General features: G+C 62.1%; 1 protein-coding gene across 1 annotated transcript; it reads right to left on the bottom strand.

Moving 5' to 3' along the window:
* Positions 1-213: 213 nt before the first annotated feature.
* CPZ (carboxypeptidase Z) lies at positions 214-24,868 on the bottom strand. Its single transcript, XM_057705938.1, has 11 exons — positions 24,687-24,868; positions 18,688-18,720; positions 17,369-17,743; positions 14,176-14,388; positions 11,922-12,118; positions 11,110-11,271; positions 10,545-10,703; positions 6,586-6,721; positions 4,543-4,682; positions 1,343-1,442; positions 214-678 (listed from the first exon to the last, which is right to left on the bottom strand). The coding sequence occupies exons 1-11, from the start codon at positions 24,772-24,774 to the stop codon at positions 329-331; spliced, it is 1,953 nt and encodes a 650-aa protein (XP_057561921.1). The 5' UTR covers positions 24,775-24,868; the 3' UTR covers positions 214-328.
* Positions 24,869-25,921: the final 1,053 nt, after the last annotated feature.

The following is a 25,921-nucleotide window of genomic DNA, read 5'->3' as shown; positions in this document are numbered from 1 at the left end:
GTAAAGTAGATACCCCTCTGGATTCAAGGCCTCGCGTTCTGGGAACGGGCCCCGCACAGAAGGGTTTGAAGGGCAGCCCTGCTGCTGGCCACCTGTGGGACAGAGAAGCCCTTACCCAGGGTCATGGAGGTGGACAGGCCGGGCAGCCCTCTCTCCTCCAGGGGCCATGTCTTCCCTTGCAGGGCCTCACACACAGAGCCTCTCATCACGGCCGGAGGTGACTAGAAACACTTTAATAAAATGGAAACGGCTTTGTGGGCTGTCTCTGGAAGACGGGATCAAGAGCAGGAGACCGTGTGGCCTGCGCGTCCGGCAGGGGCAGGGGTGCCTAGTACTTGAGCAGCCAGCGTGGCTGGTGCTGGCCCAGCGACGTGAAGTAGGACCACCACCAGGGCTTGCTGCCGCTGGCCGTGGGCTGTCTCTGGGCCCCCAGGGGGTCCTGGCCGGGCTCCTCAGGCTCCCCGTGTGGGCTGGCACCTCCGTGTCCACTTCTTTGTGGCCCGAAAAGGAACGTTTTGGGTCCGGTCCTCAGCGGCTGGAGAATGAAGTCCACGCGGCCGGCCCTCTTCATCCGGGCAGGGATGGTGACTTTCTTGATGACCTTGGAGTAGCCGGGGGCTTGAGCAATAACGATGTGGGACCCTGGGGGCAGCAGTCTCCAGTAGTCACCATCTGGAGCTGTGGACAAATAGAATGAAAATGACCCGGGAGCAGACAGCCTTGAGATGTTGGGCAATGGGAGGCAGGGGGTGTCAGCCTGGAGGGCAGACAGACCCCAAGGTGCACTTGTCTTGCATTGGCCTAGAATATCCTTCCCAACGCTCCCTCTATCAAACTCCTATTCATCCCTCAAAGCCCTGCTTAGGCAGCACCTCCTCCCTGAAGCCTTCACAGCCCATCCCATCCCATCCCCCACACAGTTAGCAATCCCTCCTTCCTCTGGACTGTGTTTCCACTAGGAACTCACATCACAATGTATAGTATTTTTTAAATCAGCTGTGAAATCCCTAAGGGCACCCAGAGTCCACATGGACACACCAGCTTATCAAAGGGATACAAGTTCTGTGATAGGAACCAACGGGGTCCCTCCCGTAATCTTTGAGGAGGTGACGTTTGCCCAGAAGTCACTTCTTGAAGAACATGGAATCCATATCGTTGGTCACTGGCAGCCAGGACCTGCGTGCACCCCCACCACCTCGGACCCAATGCTGCCGCTCGAGGTGGACGCAGGCCCCCGGGCTCCCCACCCTCACCCCCCCAGGCTGGCAGAGGATGGAAGGAGCCACGGGCACGCTCTGAGCGCTGCAGGCGCTGGCATCACGTGGCCCCAGGAAGAGCTCACCGGTGGTGATGTCATGGCGGATGCCCTTGACCAAGATCCGGGCGTTTTTGACCGGCTTGCCGAATTTGTCCATCACCACGCCTTTGATGCCCCGGTGCACCTGAGGAGACCAAGGACAGAGCATGGGCACGGCATGCATCCTCCTGAGCACCCGGCAGCCCGCCCAGCCAGTCCCCACCCATCTCCAGGGAAACGGCCCGGCTGAGTCCAGCTCTGCACCACTTGCCCTGCCATCTTGAGTAAGCCACCCCCACTCTAGGCCCCAGTCTCCTCATCTGTGAAGCAAGGGTGACCAGGGAGCCCACCTCTGGGGACCCCGCCAGCAGTCAACCCTGCGACGGGTGTGTGAATGGCCCACAGTCCAGCTCGGGGGTCTGGCTGACAACATCTCCTGGGCCACGAGCACTGAGCAGCAGACCCCCTCATGTCCACCCGTGAACACATCTGAGCCCCCTGCCTGCATAAGCAGAGCTGGTGTGGCGGGGTCTCTCTGCACTGAGGTCCCAAAGGCAGCGTGGGGCAGCAGGAGGACACAGGCCCGAGGGTTTGGACCCTGGTGTCAGTCCTGGCCAGGCACCAACGCACTCCCTGACCTTGGGCAAGCTAGCTGGCATCCTGGCCCACTCGCCCCATCTGTAACACAGGGTCACCGTGCCCACCTCGGGGAATAAGAATTAATACACGTGAGGCACAGCAGCCGAGCTGGACGCAAGATGGCCCCACCCTCATGATGGGCTGGTCTTGAGCACAGCCGCTCCTGAGCACACGCCCCGCAGCTCCTGCACTCATCACGGCAGACGAGGAAGCCACGCTTTCCAAAGAAACCACCTCCCAGAACCCTGAGCCCGTGCAGTTCTCCTGAAACAACCAGCAACGAACAAGCTGAACAGCCTTGCTCTATCAGGCTGAGAACAACCAGAGATTGAAGCTCACGTCAAAGGAGGCTGGGATGCCTGGGTGGGAGGGGAAACAGCGCGGGGGGTTGTTCTGCCCCCGGAGGCTACCCTGCTCGCAGTCAGTGCTGCCCCCAGACTCCCAGCCTCCATCCTGGCCCTTCCTCTGCTCACAACACCTGACCAGCTCCCTCACCTGGCCTATTCCTCTCCTCCTTAGAGACACAGTACACACTCCTCTTCCTCCAGGAAGCCCTCCCTGATGACCGGCCACATCAGGGGTCTCTACTGGGATCCCACAGTCCTGGCCTCCACTCTCCCAGCCCTGACCTTACTGTGATGTCACCATCTGCCCTTTCCCCTCCCCCCAACCTGAGCGCAGAGGCCAGACACACAGCAGGGCCTCGTGTGAGGCCAGCAGGCACTGGCTAGGTTTTGGTCCGGCCCTGCGCTCAGGCTGAAGAGAGCAAGGTCACCTTCATGCAGCACCAGGAACACGGAGCTCTCGGGCAGAGGAGCGATGGCGGGCCCGCCCCTCCCCTCCTGACCCGGGGGATGGAGATGCCCCGCCCCCCAGGCCTGGTCAGGATCACTGCGGGAAAGGCCTCAGTGGACGAGACAGACGGATCCTTATCAGGAGGTCTGGGCGGCCGTCCTGAGGGCCGGCCTGGGGGGCCCGGCCACGCCCGGCCGCGTGCTGCCTGCACTTCCGCGGTATCATGCTTGCTATTAAATCTTTATACCCCGAGCCTTCACATACAATATCCACGGAGCGATTCCAGCTCCGTTTAAGGCTCCTTAAAAGTCATTTTCACCAGACAGCCATAAAGTGAAACGAGCGAGGAGGCCACAACTGGCCCCGAGCCGCGAGGTCGCCGGCGCAGCCGCGAGCCAGGAGCAGCGCTGACTATGCGCAGTCATCCTCCGCGGCCTTGCTCTCTTCCTGTTGCTGCAGATGTTGGTCCGGAGGCTCTGCTTGCTTCCTGCCTGGGGGAAGGTTCCTGATCTTTCTAGAAAGGAGGGCCCTCGACAACAGAACTGGGGTTTGGGCAGGCAGATCTGAGTCTGAGCTCTGAGCAGGGACGGGTGACATTGGACCAGCCCGGTCACTTCCTGACCCTTTGTCTCCTCCTCTGGCGGTCTCACAGCCCGTGAGCCGGGATGGGAGCCCAGAGACCCCCGACCAGCATGATCCTTCCCCAGCTCCCCCACTCCTCCATCTATAAAACCGGGCAGCCCCCTCCCGGCCAGGACTGCTGTCAGCATTCAAAGCCACATGGGGTGGGGGTTGGGGGGGGCAGGGGCAGGGCAGGCACCCACTGTAAAGCTCTGTGCACTCACAACCCCTCCTTGTCTCCCTCGGGCAACCCTGTTTCTCTCTTAGGTCCCGCTTCTCACTGGGGCACTGCGGGAACACGCCATTTTTATGATTCTTAAAATGCTTGGGAAAAACCAAAAAGGCACGGAGGCTTCTACAAAACCCCTGTCACGTTCCATGGCGAATTCCTGCGTTCCTTTCACGAGCGTTACCTTATTCAGAACCACATCCCTCCGTTGCGGGCCATGCGGGGGAAACTGAAGGGCGGGGCAGGGCTGGGAGAGGTGGGGGGACCACTCTGGTGGTGACATCAGGTCCCCACGTGGCCACCAGGCCGCTGCGAGACCTGGCTCTCTGGGTCCAGTGACAGGTGATTTTAGACATGTTCTCCGAGGCCCCCAGTCACGGCCTATTTCTGGATGACCTCAGCCCCACGCCGGGGTGGGGGTTACCCCCCGGTCTGGCTGCCCTTCTCCTGCCCCAGCAGCCCATGTCCTCCCCTCTGAGTCCCAGGGGCAGATGTGCCCAAGGCCCTGCCTGGACCACACGGACACCCTGCTGCCCAGACATCACCTCCAGGCCTGCCCCGCCCAGGGCCCACCCCATCCCCACGGCCACACTCCCCACTCCGGCCACAGGACCCCCGAAAGTCTAAACGCTCCTCTGAATTCTAACATGTGCCGCCCCCTCTGTCGGGGGGGTCCCCATCCTGTCACCTGATCTCCCTCCTTCTTCAAGATGCAGCCCAGGTGCCACTTCCTCCAGGAAGACCCCGTGGGCTCCAAGGCTGGGTCAGGCGCGTCCTGAGGGCTGCCCTGGTCCCTGCACCCCAGGGTGGCCGGCGAGACGTCACTCATGAACGTAGATAGTTAATGATTAAACAAGCGCAGTGCAATCGTGTGACTGGGTGGCACTGAGCCTCACTGCACGGCGTCCCGGTCGAGGGGGCCACCTCCCCACGCCGGGCCCTGGAGGCCACCAGGGCTCACCATCTCCATGAAGTTCAGCAGCGGCTCCTTGTTGTGCTGCCAGATGGTGTAGAGGGCCTCCTCGGGCGGGAACTTCATGCAGCCCAGCTCCACCGTGATCTCAAAGCAGTTGCTGTGCAGGTAGTTGAAGTCGGACATGCCTGCAGCACAGGGGACGGCCCTCAACACCGGCCCCTGCAGGGCCCCGGGCTGGGCCGCAGGGAGGGGCTGTGGTCCTACCCCCGCCTCCCAGATGGGCAGACTGAGGCCCGGGGGCTTCACGGCTCCCACCCAAGGTCCCAGAGACGGGGGAGCTGCATCGGGGACCAAGCAGTCTGGCGCCCATGTCTGAGGGCTCACCCACTATCTGTGTGGCTCCTCGGGGGGTAAGGAAGAACTTCCAGTAGAGAAGCTGGGAGCGTGTGGGGCCACACGTGCCCCTGGGGTCCAAGCTGCTGGCCCATCCCCTGGCCTGAGCCCCCAAGGATAATGTCCATTTATCTGGACAGTCCTGAGAACAGCCCAGGGAGGAAGGTCCTACGACCTCCATCGCTGGGAAGCCACGCCCAGTAAGGCTGATGGCCAGCCAGGAAGGCAGCAGAGGCTTCAGAGCAGGTAGGGCTGACCGCCACTGCACCCCGCCACCCCCCACTCCACCCACATCTGCCCTCCACCCCATCTGCTTCGGGAGTTCTTTCTTTTTTTTTTTTAAAGTTTTTTCTGATGTGGACCATTTTAAAGTCTTTATTGAGTTTGTTACAATACTGCTTCTATTTTTTTTATGCTTTGGTTTTTTGGCCACGAGGCATGTGGGACCTTAGCTCCCCAACCAGGGATCGAACTTGCACCCCCTGCATTGGAAGGCAAGTCTTAACCACTGGACCACCAGGGAAGTCCCATGCTTTGGGAAGTCTAGTGCAGCAGTAGCTGCAGCCGTGCTCCGAGGCAGGCCTGGGGCAGCTGGGGCCCCGGGCCTTCAGAGCTTCAGGGCCTCCTCCGAGCCCTGGTACCTGGAGGCCACCCTTCCTGACTTCACATTCACCTACACAGTGGGGCCACACTGCCCTGCAGATGGCCCCTCTGTCCCTGACTGCTGGCCCCATGCCCTCCCTGGGTCCATGTCCTATATGAGGGAGCCCGGCTGGCCCCTCCCAGGCTCAGCCCCGCAGCGGGGCCTTTGCAGACCCCAGGAACAGGTCATGACCGAGACTTGGAGCCCTCCCCACCAAGGATCAGGGAACCCGTGTGTCTGGGTCCCGGGAGGGCGAGAAGCCACCTGCCCCCCAGGAAGGACCACACATGCCATCGTGGGCAGCAGGGGTGCTGAGCAGGGGGTGAACGTGGCTTTGGAACAGGAGCTGAGCGGTCGCCCTCTCCACCCCCACAGGAGTCGTGGGGGGACAGGCAGGGGGAGTCCCAGCTCTGCCACGTGCCGCGGCCCTCGAGCTGGTCCTTCTCTTGTCTGAGCCCCGTCTCCTCATCTGCCGAATGACATGATGCACGAGGGTCGGGCCCGCGTGGAGGGATGGCCGGCAGCACGCGGGCCCGGCCTCCGGTGGCCCCGTGACACAGGGTGTCCCTTGCTCCCACGTTTCAGAGAAACGACGAATATGGTTTCAGCGTAAGTCTGTGCCACGCGATACCTGGGGCTCACACAGCGCTTATACACAACTAAAAACTCTTCCACGTCTCTGAAATTCACATGTAACTGCGGATCCTGTACTCCATCAGGCACCCCTACGAAACCCCCAGAGGGCAACAAAGAACTGGTCATGGGTGGAATCATGAGATGTCAAGTGACAGTAAACAAACCACAGAAATGGCGACACAAAGTCACAGTCTCGCCCTTCCACGACAGTCACCCGTGAACGTCACCAAGGCAGCAAGAGAACTAAAGCCGGCCACGCCTAACTTCTCCCGCCCCTGATCAGAAGTCACCCCACCCGTCACGCATCCTCGCTTCTCTCCCTCCCAGAAGTTCCAGGATCGAGTTCCCAGGAAAAGCTGCTGAGAGGAGGCTCGGCCCCCGCCCCGCCCCGCCCCGCCCCCCAGGCCGCGGCGCACCTCCCGTGAAGCTGTACCAGTCCGCCCCGTTGATGACGCCGCCCCTCTTCTGGAAGTTGCCCCCACACCTGTTCTCCGACTTGTCCATCATCACGGGGTGCATGTCGGCATAGGCCCCGGCCAGCAACCTGAACATCTGGAAAGGAGACGGAGAGAGACGTCCCCGCAAGAGCAAGAGCAGAAGGTGCGCGCTCTGCAGGGCGGCCGGAGAGCTGGGGGCAGTGCGATGAGGAGGGGCCTCCTGCGGGAGGGGCTGCCGCAGGGCACACCTGCAGCTCAGGTGGCAGAGGGGACCAGGGTCCAGGCAGAGGGCACCGCACGTGCTAAGGCCCAAGGGCGGGACGGCCAGAGCTCGGGGCACCGGTGGTGGGTAGTCACGGAGCCCCTGCGCACCTGGCTAGGAAGCATGGGCTTGCTCTGGAGAAGGGGGCACCCTGTGGGGATACTGGCAGGGCGCCTGGAGGTCCGCTTTGCAATTTAGAAAGCATTTCCTGCCGCCGTGCAGAGGGCAGGCCTCGGGGAGAGCGGGGTGGCTGGGATGGGTCTCATCTTCCCTGACGTCACCTCCCAAGCCATCTTCTATGATAATCGTCACTTCTTTTCCCCTGGGGACAGCCAGCCCCCGCGGGCGTCCACCTGCCTGCTGCCGTAACCACGTGCAGTCGCCCTCGCGGCTGGTGGACAGACACGGGGCATGGCTCAGGGGATCTGCCGCGTGGGGGCGGCTCGGGGGCAGGCCCCTCTGGGTGTGGCCCGGACTCCTGGGTGGCGCAGAGTCCCTCCCTCACTGGCCTCCCCCAGCCCAGAGCTCCCCCCATGACGCCCCCCACCCCAACAGGGCCCCCGGGTCCTCCTCCCGGGCGGGACTCAGCCACCTGTCCATCCCAGGACCGGACGCGGGTCTGACCCAGGGTGGAGGCTCCAAGTGGGGGTCAGATGGATAGGGGACGGGCGCCCACCTGAACTGGGCCTGTCAGGCCCCACGGCCCCTGGCGAGGTCTGTCCTGGGAGGGGGACCCCTCTTTAAGGAAAGGGGAGGTGGGCAGGTGGGGTCAGGAATGGGGAGATGCTCCAGGCCAGACACCGACCTCGGGGCTGGGGAAGGATGGGTCTGGTTTCTCAGGGATAAGACTGAAGCTTCAGCTCAGCCCCACAGACACAAACCAAGCACCCAAAATACAACCCCGCGCGTGTACTTCAGCCACCAAGGTTGGCAGTTAGGGACCGCCACCCTGCCAGCGGCCCCTGCCACCCACGCCGGTGGTCAGATCAGCCACCAGGCGTCCAGATGCTGATGGGGTTGTTTCTGGAACTCTGCTCCGGTCCCCACCTCTCTGGCCTCCGCCATCTGTCTGCAGAGCAGGACCTAGGCTGGTGAGGGGAGGCTGACCCAACCCCTCTCCAAGGTCTGCTCCCCCCACCATGCTCCCTCCCGGTCCCTCTCTCCATCCTGCCCTGAGGCCTCCTCCTGTCGCCTGTCAGTCAGCCCCCTCAGGAGAGCAGGGAAAGTCACCGCCAGTCCCCACAACCCCAGGGCGCTGGAGCCCCAGGCCCGGCCAGAAACAGTCCCCACCTGGGGGAAGGAGCTTCACCAGGGGGCCAGGCGTGGGTGGGCGGGGGAAAGACACAGAGGCAATGACCACTCCAAATGAAACAAGGTGGGGTGCGGGGGGCTGCTAGGAGGGGCAGACGTGGACTGACACGGGCCCAGGAACACGGGTCGGGGCCACGGAGAAGGACCAGCCTGCCTGGGACACACCTCAACTCCTTCCCACTGCGGGGCGGACTGCATCAGGGAGGCTTGGACGGCAGGATGGAGCTTGAGCCCAGCTGGGGAGTAGGATTCTGGCAGAAGGGGCAGGTGTAGGGGGCACAGAGCGGGCAGGGCGGGCAGCCCTGGCCAATTTGGGGGCCCTGAACCCTGCCCTGAGGCGCTGGCCCTCACCCACTGGGCACCATGGAGGTTTGGGGGTGTGACTTGGACACCCTGGCCAAGCCCTCCTCATGTTCCCCCACTCCCCGAGCCTCTCCTGGGAGCCTGGTTTCCACAGAGACCACCGCTGGCTGCAGGGCTGAAGGGTTATTGATCGGTGATTGATGGCTGGTGGGGAAGGCTCTCTGTGTTCTGACTCTGCGGGGACTTGTTGAGGCGAACTTCCCCTCCAGAGGCACCTTCAAGCATCAGCCCCTGAGATCCAGAAATGCTCAGTCCAGCCCCCAAGGGGCTCCTGCTGCCTGGAGGACACAGGCCTCACCCAGAAGTTGGCCCTGGTCTCAGAGAGCACAGTGGACGGCGGCCAGGCACAGGGGAGACGACCCACCTGCACCAAGCATGGAACCTGGCACCCCTCCAGGCACTAGACAGTGCTGGTCGTAGGAGTCGGTGAGTGAGTGAGTGGGAGCAAGAATGAACAAGGGCAGGAAGAGTCACGGGGACACAGGTGCTGCCCCCCAGCTCTGGAGGAGGCGGGCTCAGCCCATCCCCGCTGGGCCTCCCTAGCTCCCACTGCCCACAGGCCCCTGAACCCTCCCTCCTGGGGGTCTGGGGGAGTGCCCACCTGACCTTTCAGGCTCTACTGGGATAGCTGTCCCCTGAGGACATCCTTCTTAAAGTCCACCTTAAGGCTGAGGGCTCACCACACACATGTGCATGCACACACACACACACACACAGACACACACACACAGACACACACACAGACACACACACACACACACACACACAGACACACACACACACACACACCATCCCTGTGCGTCCTGGCCTCCTGGGCAGCCCCATCCTGGTCAGGCCACACCCTCTCATCGTTGCCCATTTCTGGGTCTGTCTCCCACCCCAGACGAGGACCCTCAGCGCAGGGCCCAGTCCTGTTCACTGCGGTGGGGGTGGGGCCTGGCACACACAGGGAGAGGCGGGGTGAGACAGCGATGACCTCCGAGTGGCCGCGGGAGAACAGGGGGGAGCCAGCTCCGGGCACTTGTCCGTCCAGGACCAGCCCCACCCTCCCCGCCCTTCCCCCAGTACCAGGTAGAAAGTGCGAGGAGGCAGAGGTCAGGCCTGGCTCTCCAGCCTGAGTCCAGTCCACCAGGGGCCTGCTGAGTGACCAAGTGGACAGCTCAGACCCTCCCAACCCCCTCAGGCCTGTCAAGGAAAGACCTTCAAGCTCTGTCTCCCAGGAGGGCAGGAAAATCTCCTGCCTCCCGAGCAGGGAGCGGGGGCAGGAGCTGGCCTGGGGGTGGGGGCCATCTGGGCAGTTTGGGCCACTAAGCTCCAGTGCACTTGGCTGTGGCCCAACAAAGATCACCCCCCTCCCTGGCCTCAGTTTTTTCAACCCCCACACCCTTTCCAGAAGACCAGCCTCTGGTCTCCGTCAGGGCGGGGGGTGCCCTGGGCAAGGGAAGAACGGGGTGGTGAGGGGTCTGGCCATCATGACGGGTCTCATTCCCTGCTGGGCTGACCCGCGAGGGAAACAGGCCCGGAGGGGGGAAGGGTCTCCTCAGGGCCCAGGTGACCGCTGGGGCCAGAATTCCTGCTCTGATCCCACTGCAGCCCAGGGTACCTGACCCTTAACAACCGGTCCACCAGGAGCAGGGGGCGCCGGGCGCCATGCGCGATGCAGCACTGCCCTCTGCCGGTGTCGCCCGGAACCCCAGCTTCCCTGGGACATAAAACACGGGCGGCCGGGGGGACGGCACTCGGCCAGGGTCCCCACCCCAGGAGCTCCCAGACAGACACTGATGGAAGGGGGGGGTGGCCAGAGGAGGGAGGGGCTGCTCCCAGCTGGCTGGAAGGCTTCCTGGAGGAGGGGGTTTGGAGGTGGGCCTAGAAGGCTCCTGACACTTCAGAGCTCCATGGGCTTCACCGACCAGTAACCGGAAGGACTCCAGGGCCCCGAGGCCACCACCCACACCCCCGCCTCCCCTGCACCCACAGCACGCCCGCCCAGCCAGCCTCTCACCTTCTCGTCAGGCGTGGGAGAAAACATCTTCTCCTCCTGGGGATGCTTGGAGAAGTCGAAGGGATAGGACACCACCAGGTCGCCCCCGTGGAGACTGGCCGAGAGCACGAAGGGGATGGTCCGCATCCACTTCATTATTGCCTTCGTCTCGGGGGCCACCTGCCCAGGCGGAGGAGGCGGTCCTCGGGACCAGGCACGTCCCCGCCCACCACCTGGCCCCATGCCCGAGCTCTAGGATTCCGTTCAGGCCCCACCAGGCACTCACACGTGCACTCCAGCCCGGCACTCTCTTCCCCACCCCCTGCGGATGCCACCGCCTCCAGGCAGCCCTCCTGGGCACCGCCACTGGGCACCTGCCAGACTCTGGGTGCTTTCAGCGCATGCTCCCCGAATCCCACCAACGGCCCAGTGAGGATTATCCCCATTTCACAGGCAGAAAACCGAGGCTCGGAGGCTAAGGCTGTAAAACGCCGTGCACTCCTGCCCTGGGGAGGGGTGACACCCGAGGGTCCCGGAATAACCAGAGACCCTCGGATGCACCCGAGGGGCCCGGCGCGGCTCCTACCTTACCCCACCAGTAGTGCTGTGGGATGGCGATGTGGTCGCTGCGCACGCCGCGGGTCGAGGCCAGGCGGTAGTACTCGGACGTCAGGTCAGGGAAGTTGCGGTTCAGGTCCAGGTTCTGTGCGTTCTGCCTCCCGCTCGTCCACCCGTTATAGCCGGCACCCTGAACACACAGGACCCCGCAACCAGGGGTCAGCACGCCTACCCTGATCCTCCTGGTGGGGGGCACAGGGCTGGGCTGAGAGGCGCAGGCGGGGCCTGCGGTTTCTCTCTGGCTTCATGTGATGAACCTGGGAGCCGCCCTTGACCGCCACTGCCATCAGATCCTCCAGGCTGATCCTCCACCGTCAGGCCCTGCACTGGCTGTGCCCCACCTGGAATACCCCTCGCCAGGGCTGCACTGCTGGCTCCCCACCTCCTGCAGGCCCTGCTCAGGGTCACCTCCTCTGGGCCCCCACCCCACCCCCCACCCCCCCACCCCCCACCCCCCCCCCCACCCCCCCCCCCCCCCCCCCCCCGCCTTCCAGCTAGCACCGGCTCCTCCCCCTCGACGCCGGCTCCTCCTCCTCGCCGGCTCCTCCCCCTCGACCCCCATCATCCTGTTTCCACAACGCACATCACCTTTTAACCCACCACAGACTTACTGCCATCGGTCTGCCCCCCGCCCCCAAGCACGACCTTGCCCAGGCAGATGCCCGCTGAGTCTCCGTCCCCCAGGTCGGCGGGCGCAGAGACCCCCGCACAACCGCTGGCGGGGGAGCGGACGGGGAAAGTGGAAGGCAGCAGCCGCGGGGCCAGCCCGTGGGCGCTCACCTCGGCAGCCGCCACCTCGTAGCCGTCGGGGTTCATGGAGGGCAGCAGGTGGACGCGGGTGGTGTTGAGCAGGCGCTGGATGCGGGGGCTGCCCAGCAGGTACTCGGAGCACAGGTACTGGGCCAGGTAGAGGAGCACCTCCCGGCCCGCCACCTCGTTGCCGTGGATGTTGCCAATGAGCTTCACCTCGGGCTCCACTGGGGGAGACACAGCGACCTGGGGTCGTCTCGACGCCCCGGGGTCCCTGGAGACTTGAGGGCCCACACGGCAAGGGGGGGCCCGTGGTTTTGGAACCTATCCGTACTTGTTTCGGCCCAAGCGTCTCTGTGACCAGTGAGGTCTCATCAAGATCATCACTTTTGTTGAGCTCACTTGTGATGTACAGCCATAATTATTAGCATGACAGATCCAAGATGTTGATTAATAATGATATATGTTATCACTGGTCCGTGTGAATTTCATTCATGGCCACTCTTCATGTCTGTGTAATAGAGTAGGCTGTACATTGGTGCTTAGATAGGAAGGCAGCTGGCCTTCGGATTGATGGATGGATGGATGGACGGATGGACGGACTGATTGATGGATGGATGGATGGAAGGAAGGAAAGGAAGGAAAGGAGGGATGGAGAAAGGAAGGAAGAAAGATGGATGGAGGAAAGGATAAATGGATGGATGGATGGGTGGGTGGAGGGATAGACTGATGGATGGATGGATGGATGGACGGAAGAGTGGACCAGGAGCCTGACATTCTTACTAACTGTGGGACCTTGGACGTGTCACTTCTCCTCTCCGAGCCTCACACTGCTCATCTGGAAGATGACATCCCACCCCCTGGCTGAGCACAGCCAAAGGACACCAGCTGTGAGAGCACGTGGCCATGTCCCGCCCACATTCCGAGGGTATAAACGACCCTGAGGCTTTCCGGCCCAGTCACCGCCCTTGGCCCTCTCACAGAGGACACCCCTCACCCACATATTCCAAAGCTGTGGGCCAATCATTCTGAAAGCCAGAGTCTTGTCTTCAGCCCCGGGCTGGAGGGGTATGAGGCAGGGTGGGCCTTGGAGGCTGGGGTGGGGCTAGATGACCTCTGACCCCTGACGAGAGACAGGGCTTTGGGCTCACAATGTTCACACGGCCCAAACCACCAGGATGGAAACTGGTTGTGTGTGGCCAGCCCTGCAAAGGGAGCCAGAGCCGCTTAACCAAGACGAGGGGTACGTTTCAGTAATTTATAAAGACCAAGGTCAAATGGGGCTGTTTCTAGACCAATCCCATCTGACTCACACGGTCACGGGGACAGACAAGTGACCAGGCAAGGATGGACTGGGACCCTTACTCACTGACTCCCCGGCAGAGGCCAGAATGCGGCCCCCGTGCCCAGGTGCTCTTAGTGCCCTGGAGTGGGGCTTGTGGTCATCGTGGCCTCACTACCCCGGAAACAGGCTACAGCCAGGGTTGCTGAGCCTTTGCTAGAACATCTGGATTCTTGGGCCAGACCCCCGAGCCCCGCCCCCAGGGCCCACTGCCTTTTCCTCAACCTGCCCCTGAAATTCAGTTCCACAGTAAATTTTTTCAGCATCCGCACTGCAGGCCCGAATGGCCTTCTCAGTTACGGCAGGTAACCCAGGGCTACGGTGGAGTCTGACGCCTCATCAGCCCTGCAAGAGCACGACTCCGAGAGCGGTCAGATCTGGCACTTTCCACGTGGTCCCCCAGCTCCAAACAGGACCTGAGCCTGATGTGAGCTGAAACGGACCTGGGTTTTAAATAAATGGAACCGTCGCTGTAGTCACATGACTCTGTGAATGTGGACCCAGCAGCTTGAAGGAACACATGTCAAGGGCCAGGACCCAGCACCCCGCATACCTGCCTGGGGTCCGGGCGTGCCAGGGCAAGGGTGCAGAAACAACAAAATGCACAGACAGAGCACAGCTAAGTTTTCACTACAGACGCACAAGGCCCGACGTGCCTGCAGCCACCGTACACCCCTCACCCCGAGCGCCCCGACTCCTGCAGCCCACACTTCCAGGACCGTGACCCTGCCCGCCGCCTCCCCCCATCTCCCAGCGACGTGGCTGTGACAGTGGTCGCACACGCCCCGTGGGATGCGGCCTGCACTCCAGAGCCCCAGGTACACCCCAAAGCCCCCGCCCACGCCCTGTCCCCCCGACATCGGGGACGTTGATTAGGATCCCAGACCCGGCTCGCGCACCCCAAGGCCAAGCAGCCCGGCCTCCCGCGGCGACAGCGCTTACTCAGCTCGTGCTGGCCGGGCCGGCTCGAGAACTCGATGACCAGCAGCTCCCGGCCGTCGAAGCTGCGCCCGATGCTGTAGGTCTTGGCGATGTGGGCGCAGCGGGCCGCCGTCCGCTTCAGCACGCGCACCATCTGGGCGTAGGAGTGGTGGGCGAAGCGAATGAAGGTGGGCGGGTGGCCCGAGGGCGGCGCCTCCTCGATGTCCAGGCCTCCTGGGGGAGGACCGCGGGTGCTGGGGGTCACCTTGGGCCTGCCCGGCCCCCCCCAAGGACGAGGGACCCTGACCACGCCCAGCGCCCTCACCCCACCCCCCCAAACACTGTGGCAGCTTGGGGGTCGGGACCCGCATGCCCCCCTTGGATGGCTCCCCGGACATTCTGTGTTTGTTTGCAATTAAAGTCCTCTTCAGAATACTTCATCTCGACAGCTAACAACAGCCCCCAGCACGTACACAGCACCACAGTTCACCATCTTACGATGAATAACGGCTCGGCGCCCTGTGACGACCCAGACGGGTGGGTGGGGCCTGGAGGGAGGTCCAAGAGGGAGGGGATGTGTGTATACAAACAGCTGATTCACTTCCTTGTACAGCAGCAACTAACACAACATGGTAAAGCAATTACACGGCAGTAAAATAAAAGGAAATTTTTTAAAAACGACTTTTCCAAAAAAAACACAAAAACAAAAATAACAGTCACACGTAGTTAGTTTGGAAGTTCTACAAAATACAGAACAGCAGAATATGAAGGAAGAGGCACAGCGACAGAACCCTCAACTCAAAGAAAACCCCTGTCTGGCTGTCTCCCCACGGCGGGTGTTTCTGTGTCCCGGGGGCAGCGAGCTGTAACGGGGGCAGAGGCAGGGTCCTGCTCTGCTCTGTTTACTCAGCAACACAGTGGAAACCGCCTCCACGTCTTGTCAGGGCTCAGAAAGGCTCCTTGCTGTCGACTACTCCTCTACCATGATGAGGCCAAAAGTTAGCTGTTATTATTACCCATAAAACAGTGAGAGCTTCCCAGGTGGTGCAGTGGTTAAGAACCCGCCTGCCCGTGCAGGGGACACGGGTTCGATCCCTGCTCCAGGAAGATCCCACATGCCGCGGAGCAACTAAGCCCGTGCGCCACAACTACTGAGCCTGTGCTTTAGAGCCCGCGAGCCACAACTACTGAGCCCATGTGCTGCAACGACTGAAGTCCACGTGTCTAGAGCCTGTGCTCCGCAACAAGAGAAGCCACAGCAATGAGCAGCCTGCGCACCGCAATGAAGAGTAGCCCCCACTCACCGCAACTAAAGAAAGCCTGCGCACAGCAAAAAAGACCCAACACAGCCAATAAAAAAAAAAAAAAAACAGTGAGCATGGGGTGGGGGGGAGGGACAGAAACAGGGAGGGGAGGGGGAGGGAAAGAGGGGGGGAGGGGGGAGGGGGGAGGGGGGAGGGGGGAGGGAAAGAGGAAGAGAAAGAGGGAGGGAGAGGGGCAAGAGAGAAGCTTTTTCCCCAAATTTGAAGTTTTCTTAGGAGAAACTCCTGGGCTTCCAGGTCCAGGGAAAGCTGCTCTCCAGCACAGCCCACAGGCCAGCTGGCTGTCCCCTCCCGCTCACATAAGCACCCCAAGGCTGGCCCTGGTCGCTCCCGCCCGGCCCCCTGCCCGGGGTCTCTGCCGGACAGACGCAGGTCCCTGCAGGCTGGTCCCCCGGGGGGTACGGACAGCGAGTGCTTTTCCCAAGCGTCTCACTTGCCCTGCGGTTTTGTTTCTGCTCAAAATGGTTTCCGAGGGAGAAGAAAGCAGATGAAACTGGCAATTTGGTGGCGGAACTGCCCAAAATAAACCCTCTCCAGGCCTCTCCGCGGGCTCTCCCAGGGCAGGCAGGCTCGACCCCACAGAGACGTCTGGTTTCCTTCCTCTGCCTCCCGGCCCCCCCCCCCCCGGCCGCCCCCAGTGCCCACGCTTCCTGCCCCCTCACGTGCAGACAGCTCCCGTCTGCCTGCGAAGTGCCACCCACTGGCCACCGCGTCGCAATGAAGCTGCAGGTGGACAGAATAGCCCCACCCCCAGATTCAGCTCCAGGATCAGCCCTGAGCCCAGCACAGCCAGCGAGTGGCGCAGCTGGCACCGAGGGCTCGCGGGAGGCCCAGCCCAAGACACCTCTGTGTCTCCCCTGCCATCCTCGGTGCCCCAGCCTGGAGCCACAGACACAGCGGGTGCCCAAGAGCTGTCTGGGGAGTGGACAGAGCAATCCACCCACCAGGGACTGGCCCGGCCCCACCAGCTCTGCCAGGCGGCCACTGGCCTTCCCAGAGCCTCCACTTTGTAATCTGTAAAATGGTTACACCAGGATTCAGGGTTGCCGTGGGGTTTTCCTGAGATGGTGCGTGTGTGGCACTCAGCCCCAGATCACATGAGGCTCCTCGTAAGCTCTGACATGAGTACGAGAGAAGCCACAGGAGCCGGCGTCATCCCGCACCGCCCAGTGTCACACCCTGGCCACATGTGGCTATTTGCTTTAAGCTCAGATTCCTTAAAATCCGATCCAATCAAAATTCAGATCCCCAGTCGCACTCAGGAGCCGCGTGCAACCAGCGGTGGCACAGAGGGCTCTAGTAGCAGGGCTGCTGCAGCTTCCACTGTGCACCAGAGCCGTGCCTTCTCGCCCACTCTGCAAGCCCAGCCGGGGGGCAGGGGGGCCCGCAGAGGCACCTGTGGCCCACTTCCCGCCAGCATCACTGCCAAGCAGGGCCCCAGGAGCCCCTCGCACAACCCCCAAGACAAGGGGTTCACCACCACCCAGGGCTGCCCGTTCCACCTCCACTGGTCGGTCACACGAGAAACCAAAGCCCACCTCTGCAGCCCCTCTTCCCCTCTCCCACGGGGCTCCACAGACCCCACTTTGAGGAGTCTGGCTACCACTCCCGGCCAATATCCTACGTGTGATCTTTCAGGACCAGCCACAGGCAATCACCAGGCTTTGCCAGGCAGGCCTCATGGGGAACTGGCCCTCCCCACACCAGTGCCCCGTGGTTCTGATTCGGGGGGTGCCATCGAGGACTCAGGCTCTCGCACATCTCTGCCCTCCCCGCCAGGCACCTGCATCCAGGGCCGCCTCGTCGGTGCCCTGGCACTTCCCACCTGACACGTGTCCTATTCACTCGCCCGGCCGCCCAGCTGCCCAGCACGGCGGGACCCCGGAGCCCACCTCGCAGTTTCTCCAGGGGGTCGTAGCAGCCTTCTTCCCGGCCCGCGAAGTAGCGGCCGCAGTCGAGGAAGTAGGGCCAGGCCATGTCGATGGCGTCGAAGGCGGGCAGGCAGGCCTCCCGCAGCGCCTCGCAGACGTGCCGGCAGGGCCTGCGCACCCGGCCGCCCTCGCAGCGGGGGGCCAGCACGGCGCAGCCCAGCAGGCGCAGGTCCGGGTTGCACTGGCCCTCCAGGAGGTGGTGCAGGACGCTCAGCAGGACGTACTCGGAGCTGGACTCCACCGCAGCCCGGGACCGCTGCTGCAGCAGCGTGGGGAAGGCCGTCTGGTTGTAGGCGGCGTCGCTGCAGGTCTGGAGCTGCAGGTCCACGCACATGGCTGGAGGGAGGTGGGTCACCAGGTCACTCCCTCCCACGGTGGCCCCCCAGAGATGCCTACTTCAGGCCTGCTGTGCCCAAGTCGAGCCCACTCAGGGCCGGGGCCCGCAGGGATGCACAGCTGCAGCGTGGCAGGGAGAGGCAGGACAAGGCCTCCTGTGGGGGGAAGCTGGGGCCTGTGGGAGGACTAGACGGGGCTCACTAGTGAGAGAGCCAGGCAGGCTGCTCTGGGTCTCAGCTTCCACATCTGCAAAATGGGCACAGGAAAGCCAGCCTGGCCGAGGTTCTACCATGTTAGGGCACGTCGTTGACTTTTCAATGGGGAAAATATTTTCCTACTTAAAAAAAATCTACTCTCTCCGCTCAGAATCTACTAGATGCCTAAATCTGGCAGGAGGAGCCTTGAAGAAATGTGTGCTCTGAGCATCTCTGAGACATCAGACCCCACATCATCTCCAAAGTCATCCCATGAGATCAGTATTTCTGTCCTCGTTTTACAAAGGAGGAACTCAGGGCCAGAGAGGGAAGGGGCTCAGCCCAGCCCTAGACTCAGCAGGTCCCGGGCACGGAGCTGGGAACACACAGGGTAAAGAGCCAACCTGGCACACGCACACTTCGAGGTCGGACCACCCAGTGCCCACCTTGGGTGGGAGGCGGGGATGGGGTAGGGGCGCGGGTGGTGGGGCTTGCAGGGAGGAACAGAAGGACCCTCGGCAGCGCCCCAGGCAGAACCAGGGTCCGGAGCCCAGCTGCACAGAGGGAAGGGCCTCCCTGTTTCGTTTTGTCTAATGTCTGGCTGTTTAAAACGGGTCTAGGTTGGACTGACAGGCCATCTTACTCATCACCCACTTCAGAACCGTGGGTTCCACCCCCTAAAACGCTTTGACCGCGTGGGGGCCCTGCATCGTGCCTACGAAACAAAACCAGGAAGTCCATGTACCATACCGCTGTCCGCAGCTGCCGGCCTGGGGCATCCACCTGCGGAGAGAAAGGGCGGTGCTGTCAGGGGCGCAGACCCCTGCCCGTCAGTCATCCCCCAAATGTGCACAAAGGCACCACTGCTTCTCACGGGGTACTGGCCGGGCCCCCAGCCCCCTGCCCGCCCTCCCCTTCACAGCCACCATCCGATGTCCACGTGGCCACTCCTCCCCCAAGTCGCAGGTGGGGAGACTGAGTCTCAGAGGGGTCACACGACTCCCCTAACGGAAGACAGCCTTGACTCAGAGAGCTGGCCAGTCGCCGTGGTGTATGTACTTCCACCATGGCCAGTTTCAGCTTCCTGCAGCGGAACTAGCTCTCACCAAATTCCCAAATATTTCACAAGCAGCCCTCGGAGCCGGTACCAGAGGCTCCGCCCCACCACGGACTCTGACCCCACATCGTTCCAAGTTCCCCCAAGAGTCACGCGGGCAGCGGCCTTTTCCCCTCAGAACACGCTGTAGCACTGTGTCCCCTGTTTCCTGAAAAGAGGACCAATGCATGAACTGTCCTTGGAATTGTGGGTTTCAAGGGTCCTCCCTAAGGCCCAGACACATGGACCCAACAGTGAGACCCCTGGGAAGGCCATGAAGACCAGCCTCAACCAACACTGCCTGCCAGGTCCCCCGTCAGAGGCAGGTCCCGGGTGCTCTGTGAGCGCCGAGAGGGGAAAACTGGCTCCATGAGACAGAATCAGATTTAAAGCTCACTTGGTGCAGGGGTCCTGGGGTTGGGGGGAGGGCAGGCTGGGTGGCAGAACAGCAGGAAAGAATAAAGTGGGAGACTTCCCAGGTGATGCAGTGGTTAAGACTCTGCACTCCCAATCCAGGGGGCCTGGGTTCCATGCCTGGTCAGGGAACTAGATCCCGCATGTGTGCCACAACTAAGAGTTCACGTGCCACAACTAAGGAGCCCGCCTGCCACAGCGAAGACCAGGGGCAACCAAATAAATAAACAAATAAATAAACAAGAAAGCAGGAAGCGGGTGCAGGGGGAGCACAGGAGGAGTGGGGGAAGGGGGCAAGGACCAGCAGGAAAGGCCGTGTTCTAACCCCATATCCTCATCCAGAACCAGACCTGGACCACAGAGCAAGGGCGGGAGCTGCGTCTAGGGATTCGCCTTAAGATCTGGGGGTCGGGAAACGGCATGTTTTGTGAAGGGTTATAATCGCACATCCACCTATGGGCTGCCGGGAGCATCAGCGCAGTGCCCCACAGGGGAGGGGTCACTGTCGCCATGACCACAATCGCTCTGTGCCAGGCACTGTCCCATGTGTGTCCCGAGCACCCCCTCACTTCCCCTCCCAACAGCCCCACAAGGCAGGTACCACCATCATCACTGCTTTGCTGGTGAGGACACAGGCTCAATGGCGAGAGGCTTGCTGAGGTCACACAGCTGGGGGATGGCTGAGCCTGGACACACCCTCGGGTCCTCTGACTCTGAAGCCACTATTTTTTTTTTTTGAGAACTTTTATTGGGATACAGTTGACATACAATAAACTGCATATATTTGGAGAAAAAAAAAAGAACTGGGAGCTGGGAAACCTGCCTGAGCACACATGAGGCCCCAGTGGGGGGGACACGGCGGGGGGTCCAGCCGGGATGGCCAGGCAGACCCAATGTAAGGACCTCTGCATTCAGTTCCCCCAACGTGGACTAGGAACCACGCTGTCCCCACCCTGGACGGGGCAGCCACAGTCCCGGACCCCTTGGGCCAGCTCTCGGAGCTCTCGTGGGATGGAGACGTTCAAGGTGCCCTCTCACCACCGGGTGAACCAAGGACTCCAGGCTGTCCTAGCAGGCTGGCACCACTTGATAAAGTAACAGGCAAAAGAATAATCTTCCCAAAGTGTCCAGGCAACGGGACTGCGGCCCCTAAAGCAGCAGAGAGGGCTCCAGTGTGCCCGCCACCGGTGCCCTCGCTGCCCCGCGACGCCTGCTGGGATGAGGCTGGAGGTGAGCGAGGAACCAGGCAGCGTGAGCTGCCTCCTGTCAGCCCGCGGCACAGGCCCAACTCCATCACCCAACTCCAAGCCTTTACGGCCTCAAGTGTCCCCACACGTGTGCCCACTGCCCTCTGCAGAAGGTGGAGGTGTGAGGACGACCCAAAACACGAGGGAAAGGAGGAGAGAAGAAGAAACCAGCCCAGGACTCTGCTTGGAACACTGCGCTGTTGTCTGCCTGTCTGCGTCAGTGCTGGGAGAACAGATGAAAGGACTCAGTGGGAGCAGGGCCCCCGGGAGCATCCAGGCCCAGCGCGCACACTCAGAATTCACGCTCAGCTGGCCTGCCCTTGCAGCCCGTGCGAGCTCGGACCCAGGCGGACGCCACGACTCAGTCAGCTCAGGAGGCCGAGGCCTCCCCAGACGGACGGCTCCGGCCGAGGCCCCCGCACCCTCCTCACGCCCGCATCCCCCATGCCCTGAGCCCGGCCCGGAGCTGAGCGGGGTGAACCTGAACATGGACTCAGACTCAGCGAGCTGAACCCCCACCGGCCTGGGGCCCCTGCTAGCCTCTGGAAAACACACAGGGAGGAGGCCGGAGCCGCAGTTACCCCCGTACCTGCTCCCTCAAAGCCACCAGATGCCACACGGCTGCTTGGATTTGAGTGGATATGACATGTGGATCCCTCCCAGTTTCACGTGGCTTCGAGCCTCCCTAAGTCACAGATGAGAAAACTGAAGCAAGGGGATGGAGCTCCTCTGGTGTGCAGTCTCCTGGTCTGTAAAAGGAGGTGATGACAACGGTGCCCTTTGCCATTGGAGGGTCCCACGAGGTGGTGCTGAGGGCAGGGCCTGGGCCCAGTGAGGGCTCCACACACAGCGCCTTGGGGTCGCACAGGGAGGAGGAGGGACGGCCCGTTGTGACCCTCCCGCCAGGCCAGGATGCCCAGTGGGAGGACAAGGGGGCAGCACCTGCTGACTTGGTCACCGACACTTCCGGGGTGGCCACAGGGAGCAGGACACAGAGGTGCGTGGACTCGCTTCCTGGGGCAGCCATAACAAAGAACCACAACTTGGTACAATAGACATGGATCCATATCCTCTCCTGGTTCAGGAGGCCAGAAGCCTGGGATCAAGCTGCTGGCAGGCCACGCCCCTCTGCAGGATCGGGGGAGGGTCCTCCTGTCTCCTCCAGCCTCTGGGCCCCCAGCAGCCCTCGGCTGTGGCCACACTATCCTGATCTCTGCCTCTGTCCCCCCACATCCTTCCTGGAGTCTGTGCCCAAATTTCTGTCTTCCTCTAAGGACACCAGTCAGTGGATTCAGGGTCCACCCTGAACCAGTGAGACCTCCCCCTAATGTGACCGTATCTGCAAAGAGCCTGTATCCCAATAAAGTCACAGTCACAGGTCTTGGGGGCGGGGTGGACTTCAACATATCTTTGGGGGACACAGAGCAATAAGTGAGCCCCAGCAGGTGCCTTCGGGGAGCTCGGGCTGGGGGTGGGGTCAAGAGAGGACACACCGTCCAGGACGGGAGCCACCAGCCATGTGCAGCTATCGAGCACTTGAGATACTGTGAGTCCAAACTGACGTGTTTTAGGTGCAAAATATCAACTTTCAGACCTAGCACTTAAAAAAGAATGTAAGGGTTTCCCTGGTGGCGCAGTGGTTAAGAATCCGTCTGCCAATGCAGGGGACATGGGTTCAAGCCCTGGTCTGGGAAGATCCCACATGCCACAGAGCAACTAAGCCCGTGTGCCACAACTGAGCCTGCACTCTAGAGCCCACGAGCCACAACTACAGAGCCCAAGTGCCGCAACTACTGAAGCCTGCACACCTAGAGCCCGTGCTCTGCAACAAGAGAAGCCACCACAATAAGAAGCCCGCGCAACGCAATGAAGAGTAGCCCCCAATCTCTGCAACTAAAGAAAGCCCCCATGCAGCAATGAAGACCCAACACAGCCAGTAAACAAAAATAAATAAATAAATAGATAGATAAATAAATAAAATTATTTTTAAAAAAGAATGTAAAATAGTTCATAATTTTCATATTGATGACAAAACACTGAAACAATACTTCGGATATGTTGGGTTAAATAAAATTTGTTGCTAAAGTCAATTTCACCTGTTTCTTATCACCTCTTTCGTGTGGCTTCTGGGAAATGTAAAATGATGTACCTGGCGGGCATCCTTCTGTTGGACAGCGCTGGTCCACAGGCTGCTTTGAGCAGTCCACGTGTGACCATTACACCTCTTGACCACAAGGTGTCAGGATGTCTTCAGCCAAGGGAGTGAGATTGACCTGGGGCCAGCCCTGGCCCTCTTAAAGACAAGGAACAATCATGGAATGAGGTCAGAGAGGTCAGGCCACCTGCCCAAGGCCACACAGCAGTGTAGCGGACTCAGGATTTGAACCCAGACCCGCCCAGCCCCTGGGAGCATGAAACTTGCCTCAAACCCCAGGTTCCCAATAAAGACCTGAGGAAGGCAAGGGACAGGCAGGGGGCCTGTCTGAGCCCCGGGACAGTAAGATGGGACGAGGATATAGCCCTGGACAGAGCAGCCTGGACTCAAGCTGCCGGGCCCCACCCACGTTAGTGCGGTCTGGAAAAGGCTTCCATGGACCGCATTACCGCACATGCTCGTCTGTAAGGAGAAGATCCCACTGGAGGAGGAATTATTCTAGAAGCAGGCACTGATGCCTCCATGAAGCAGAGGACCGAGGTCCACCCCGCCCATCCCTCCAGGTGAGGAAGAGGCAGCCTGGGTCCAGGGGAGGGGCTGCACTTCTCCCTGGGAAAAGGACAGGTCAGGGAGCGCTTCCCGGAGGAGGGGACTGTAATCCCTGAGAAGCCTATAGGAGTAGACATTTCCTGGGGTCTCGGGGGTTCAGGGGAGGGTCCATCCATGACATGACACAAGTTCCATATGCATCCCGTGTGTTCACCTGTGCACAATGTGCAGGCACACACACACGCACGTGCACGCGTGCATACACACTCTGCCTGGCCCGGCCTTTCTGCAGAAAGTGGAGGAGGAAAGAGGTGAAAGGGGGGCAGAGGTGGAGAGAAAATTCAATTTGGGCTGAGAGAGAAGGAAAGGAATAGATGGCCCTTGGCACATGTGAGAGAGGCATTTTGTGCCTGGCACCTCCACTTGGCTGGTGGGGACAAGTTCTCAGGTGTCCACAAACCTCCAGCGCTCCAGAGATTCTGAACCTGACACGCCCAGACCCCTGTGCCAGAGGGGACGCCGGCCCTCCAGGGGCACAGACGTCTACTGCTGATAAGGACCCTGAGGGCAGTGGACTACATACCCCCTCACCTTTAAATGTGAAGGGAAACTGAAGCCCACTCCAGAACAGGAGGTCCGTGGTGAGGGTCAGAGCCCAGGCCCCGCCTCCCCCCACCCCGCGCTGGCCCCCTGCTTCCGCCCTGCATCCCACACTCCCAGGCGCACAGCCCCTGGAGGGTCCCTGGGCCCCGCCTTTCTTCCCCTCTCCCTGCCCCAGAATCCTGCCTCCCTCCACCTGCCCCAGAATCTTTCCCGCTCCTGCCCCGCAGGGAGCGCACCCCCTCCCCGGCCCCCTCTGCGCCCACTTCCGGAGACGCTGTTGTCCACACCACAGAGATGGAAAGGAGGGGTCAAGAGTCGGCCCGGCCCAGAGACCAAGCCCCTTCCTGGAAGGACGGGGACCTCGGACGACCTCTCCCGCGAAGTCCTGGCACCTGCTCCCTCGGACCCCACCTGCAGGGCGCCCCGCCCGCTGTGCCCAGACAGAGAAGAACCCCCCGCCGCAGCACTGGGTACCTCCGCTGCCCCCAAGCGCCGTGCGCTCCGCCCCGGGGTCGCAGCCTGGATGCGCTCAGAGAGCCGGGTGCCCCTCTTGGGCAGACCCCGAGGTCCAAGGTCACAGGGCGCGCACGTGGGGACGTCCTCTAGGGCCATGGGTCACGCGGGGGGAAGGTCCCGGTCCCGGGGCGCCGAGTTCCACCCCAGGACGCGGGCGGTCCGGCCTTACCCGCGGGGTCCCAGGCGGGCTCGCACCCGGGCCGCGCGGCCGCGAGGACCAGCATCGCGAGCAGCAGTGGCGGCGGCGGGGGCCGCATGGTGGGCGGCGGGCAGGGTGGCGGCGAGTGATGTGGCACTCGGGCCGGGCCGGGGCGCAGCGCCGCTCGGGCTCCCGCCCCCCGCGAGCGCGGAGTCGGGTTACAGCGCGGCGGCGCCAGGAACCGCGCGGGGCGATGCGGCGGGAGGGACCGCTTCCGGGCCGGCGCTCCGCCCCCAGGGGTGGGCCCCCCCCTTGGGGCTCGGTTCCCACCTCCCACCTGACCTTCGGATCCCCAGCCGATCCTGCCTACGAACGCCGATTTCTGGACCGGAGGGATCTGTGGGCGAGGCGGGGTCCTGGCGGGTGCTGGACCCCGCTGGCTGGCGGGCAGCCAGGCCAAATCCCCCCAGCTCTGGGCCTGGGTCCCTGGAGAGGAGTGAGGGAGTGTCCCCAACCCCCCACCCAGTCGCAGGCTGGGGATGCACCTGAAGGGTCTCTGGGGGGTCTTTAGGTACCAGGGAGAGTGGGCAGCTCCTCACCTCTGAGCCTGCACCCTGGGGAGAAGCCCCCTCCTGGTGTCTCCCAGCAGGACCTGGGAGGGAGTCCTCGGTGAAACCAGGGGTCCTCGGTGAAACGTGGCAGTTTCTCCACTCAGTCCATTAAAAGAGCCAGTAGAGGTCCAGGTGGGGCATAAAGGCTCACCGGGGTGTCTCCCCCGCCCCCACCAGTTGACAGAGCAGAGGCAGTGTGGAGGGGGGCAGAGAGCCCAACTCCAGGGGGACCTGTATGCACCTGGGGCTGTGAGAGAGCCCCCTACCACGGCCTCCCCTCCCCCTGCTCCAGCCTGCATCACCGGGGGCCATCCGGGCAGGGGGCTTGAGGGGCCTGGGAGGGGGGAGGCCCAGGACCTCAGCCCCAAGGTGAGAAAAAGGGGGTCCCCGGAGCCCCGCTCTCCTCCCAGGGTCGGGACTGCTTTGGGGTTCAGCCAACGCCTTTGAAACCCCCCGCCCGTGGAGCTGGACAGGTGCTGGCTCTGCTATCCAGATGTGCTCACGTCTGCCTGCCAGCCACCTCTCACAGCCCCACAGCTGTGGTCCAGCCAGCGTGTGCTCGTGCCCTTGGCACGGGGGACGCTGCAGGACAGACATGGAGGTCCTCACCGCAGCGTTGTCCCCTGGGCCAGGGCCCTCCCTGGCTGAGCCATT

Source organism: Hippopotamus amphibius, chromosome 13 (assembly GCF_030028045.1).
Source record: "Hippopotamus amphibius kiboko isolate mHipAmp2 chromosome 13, mHipAmp2.hap2, whole genome shotgun sequence".
NCBI classification, from domain to species: domain Eukaryota; kingdom Metazoa; phylum Chordata; class Mammalia; order Artiodactyla; family Hippopotamidae; genus Hippopotamus; species Hippopotamus amphibius.
This window is presented reverse-complemented; position numbering and strand designations above follow the sequence as displayed.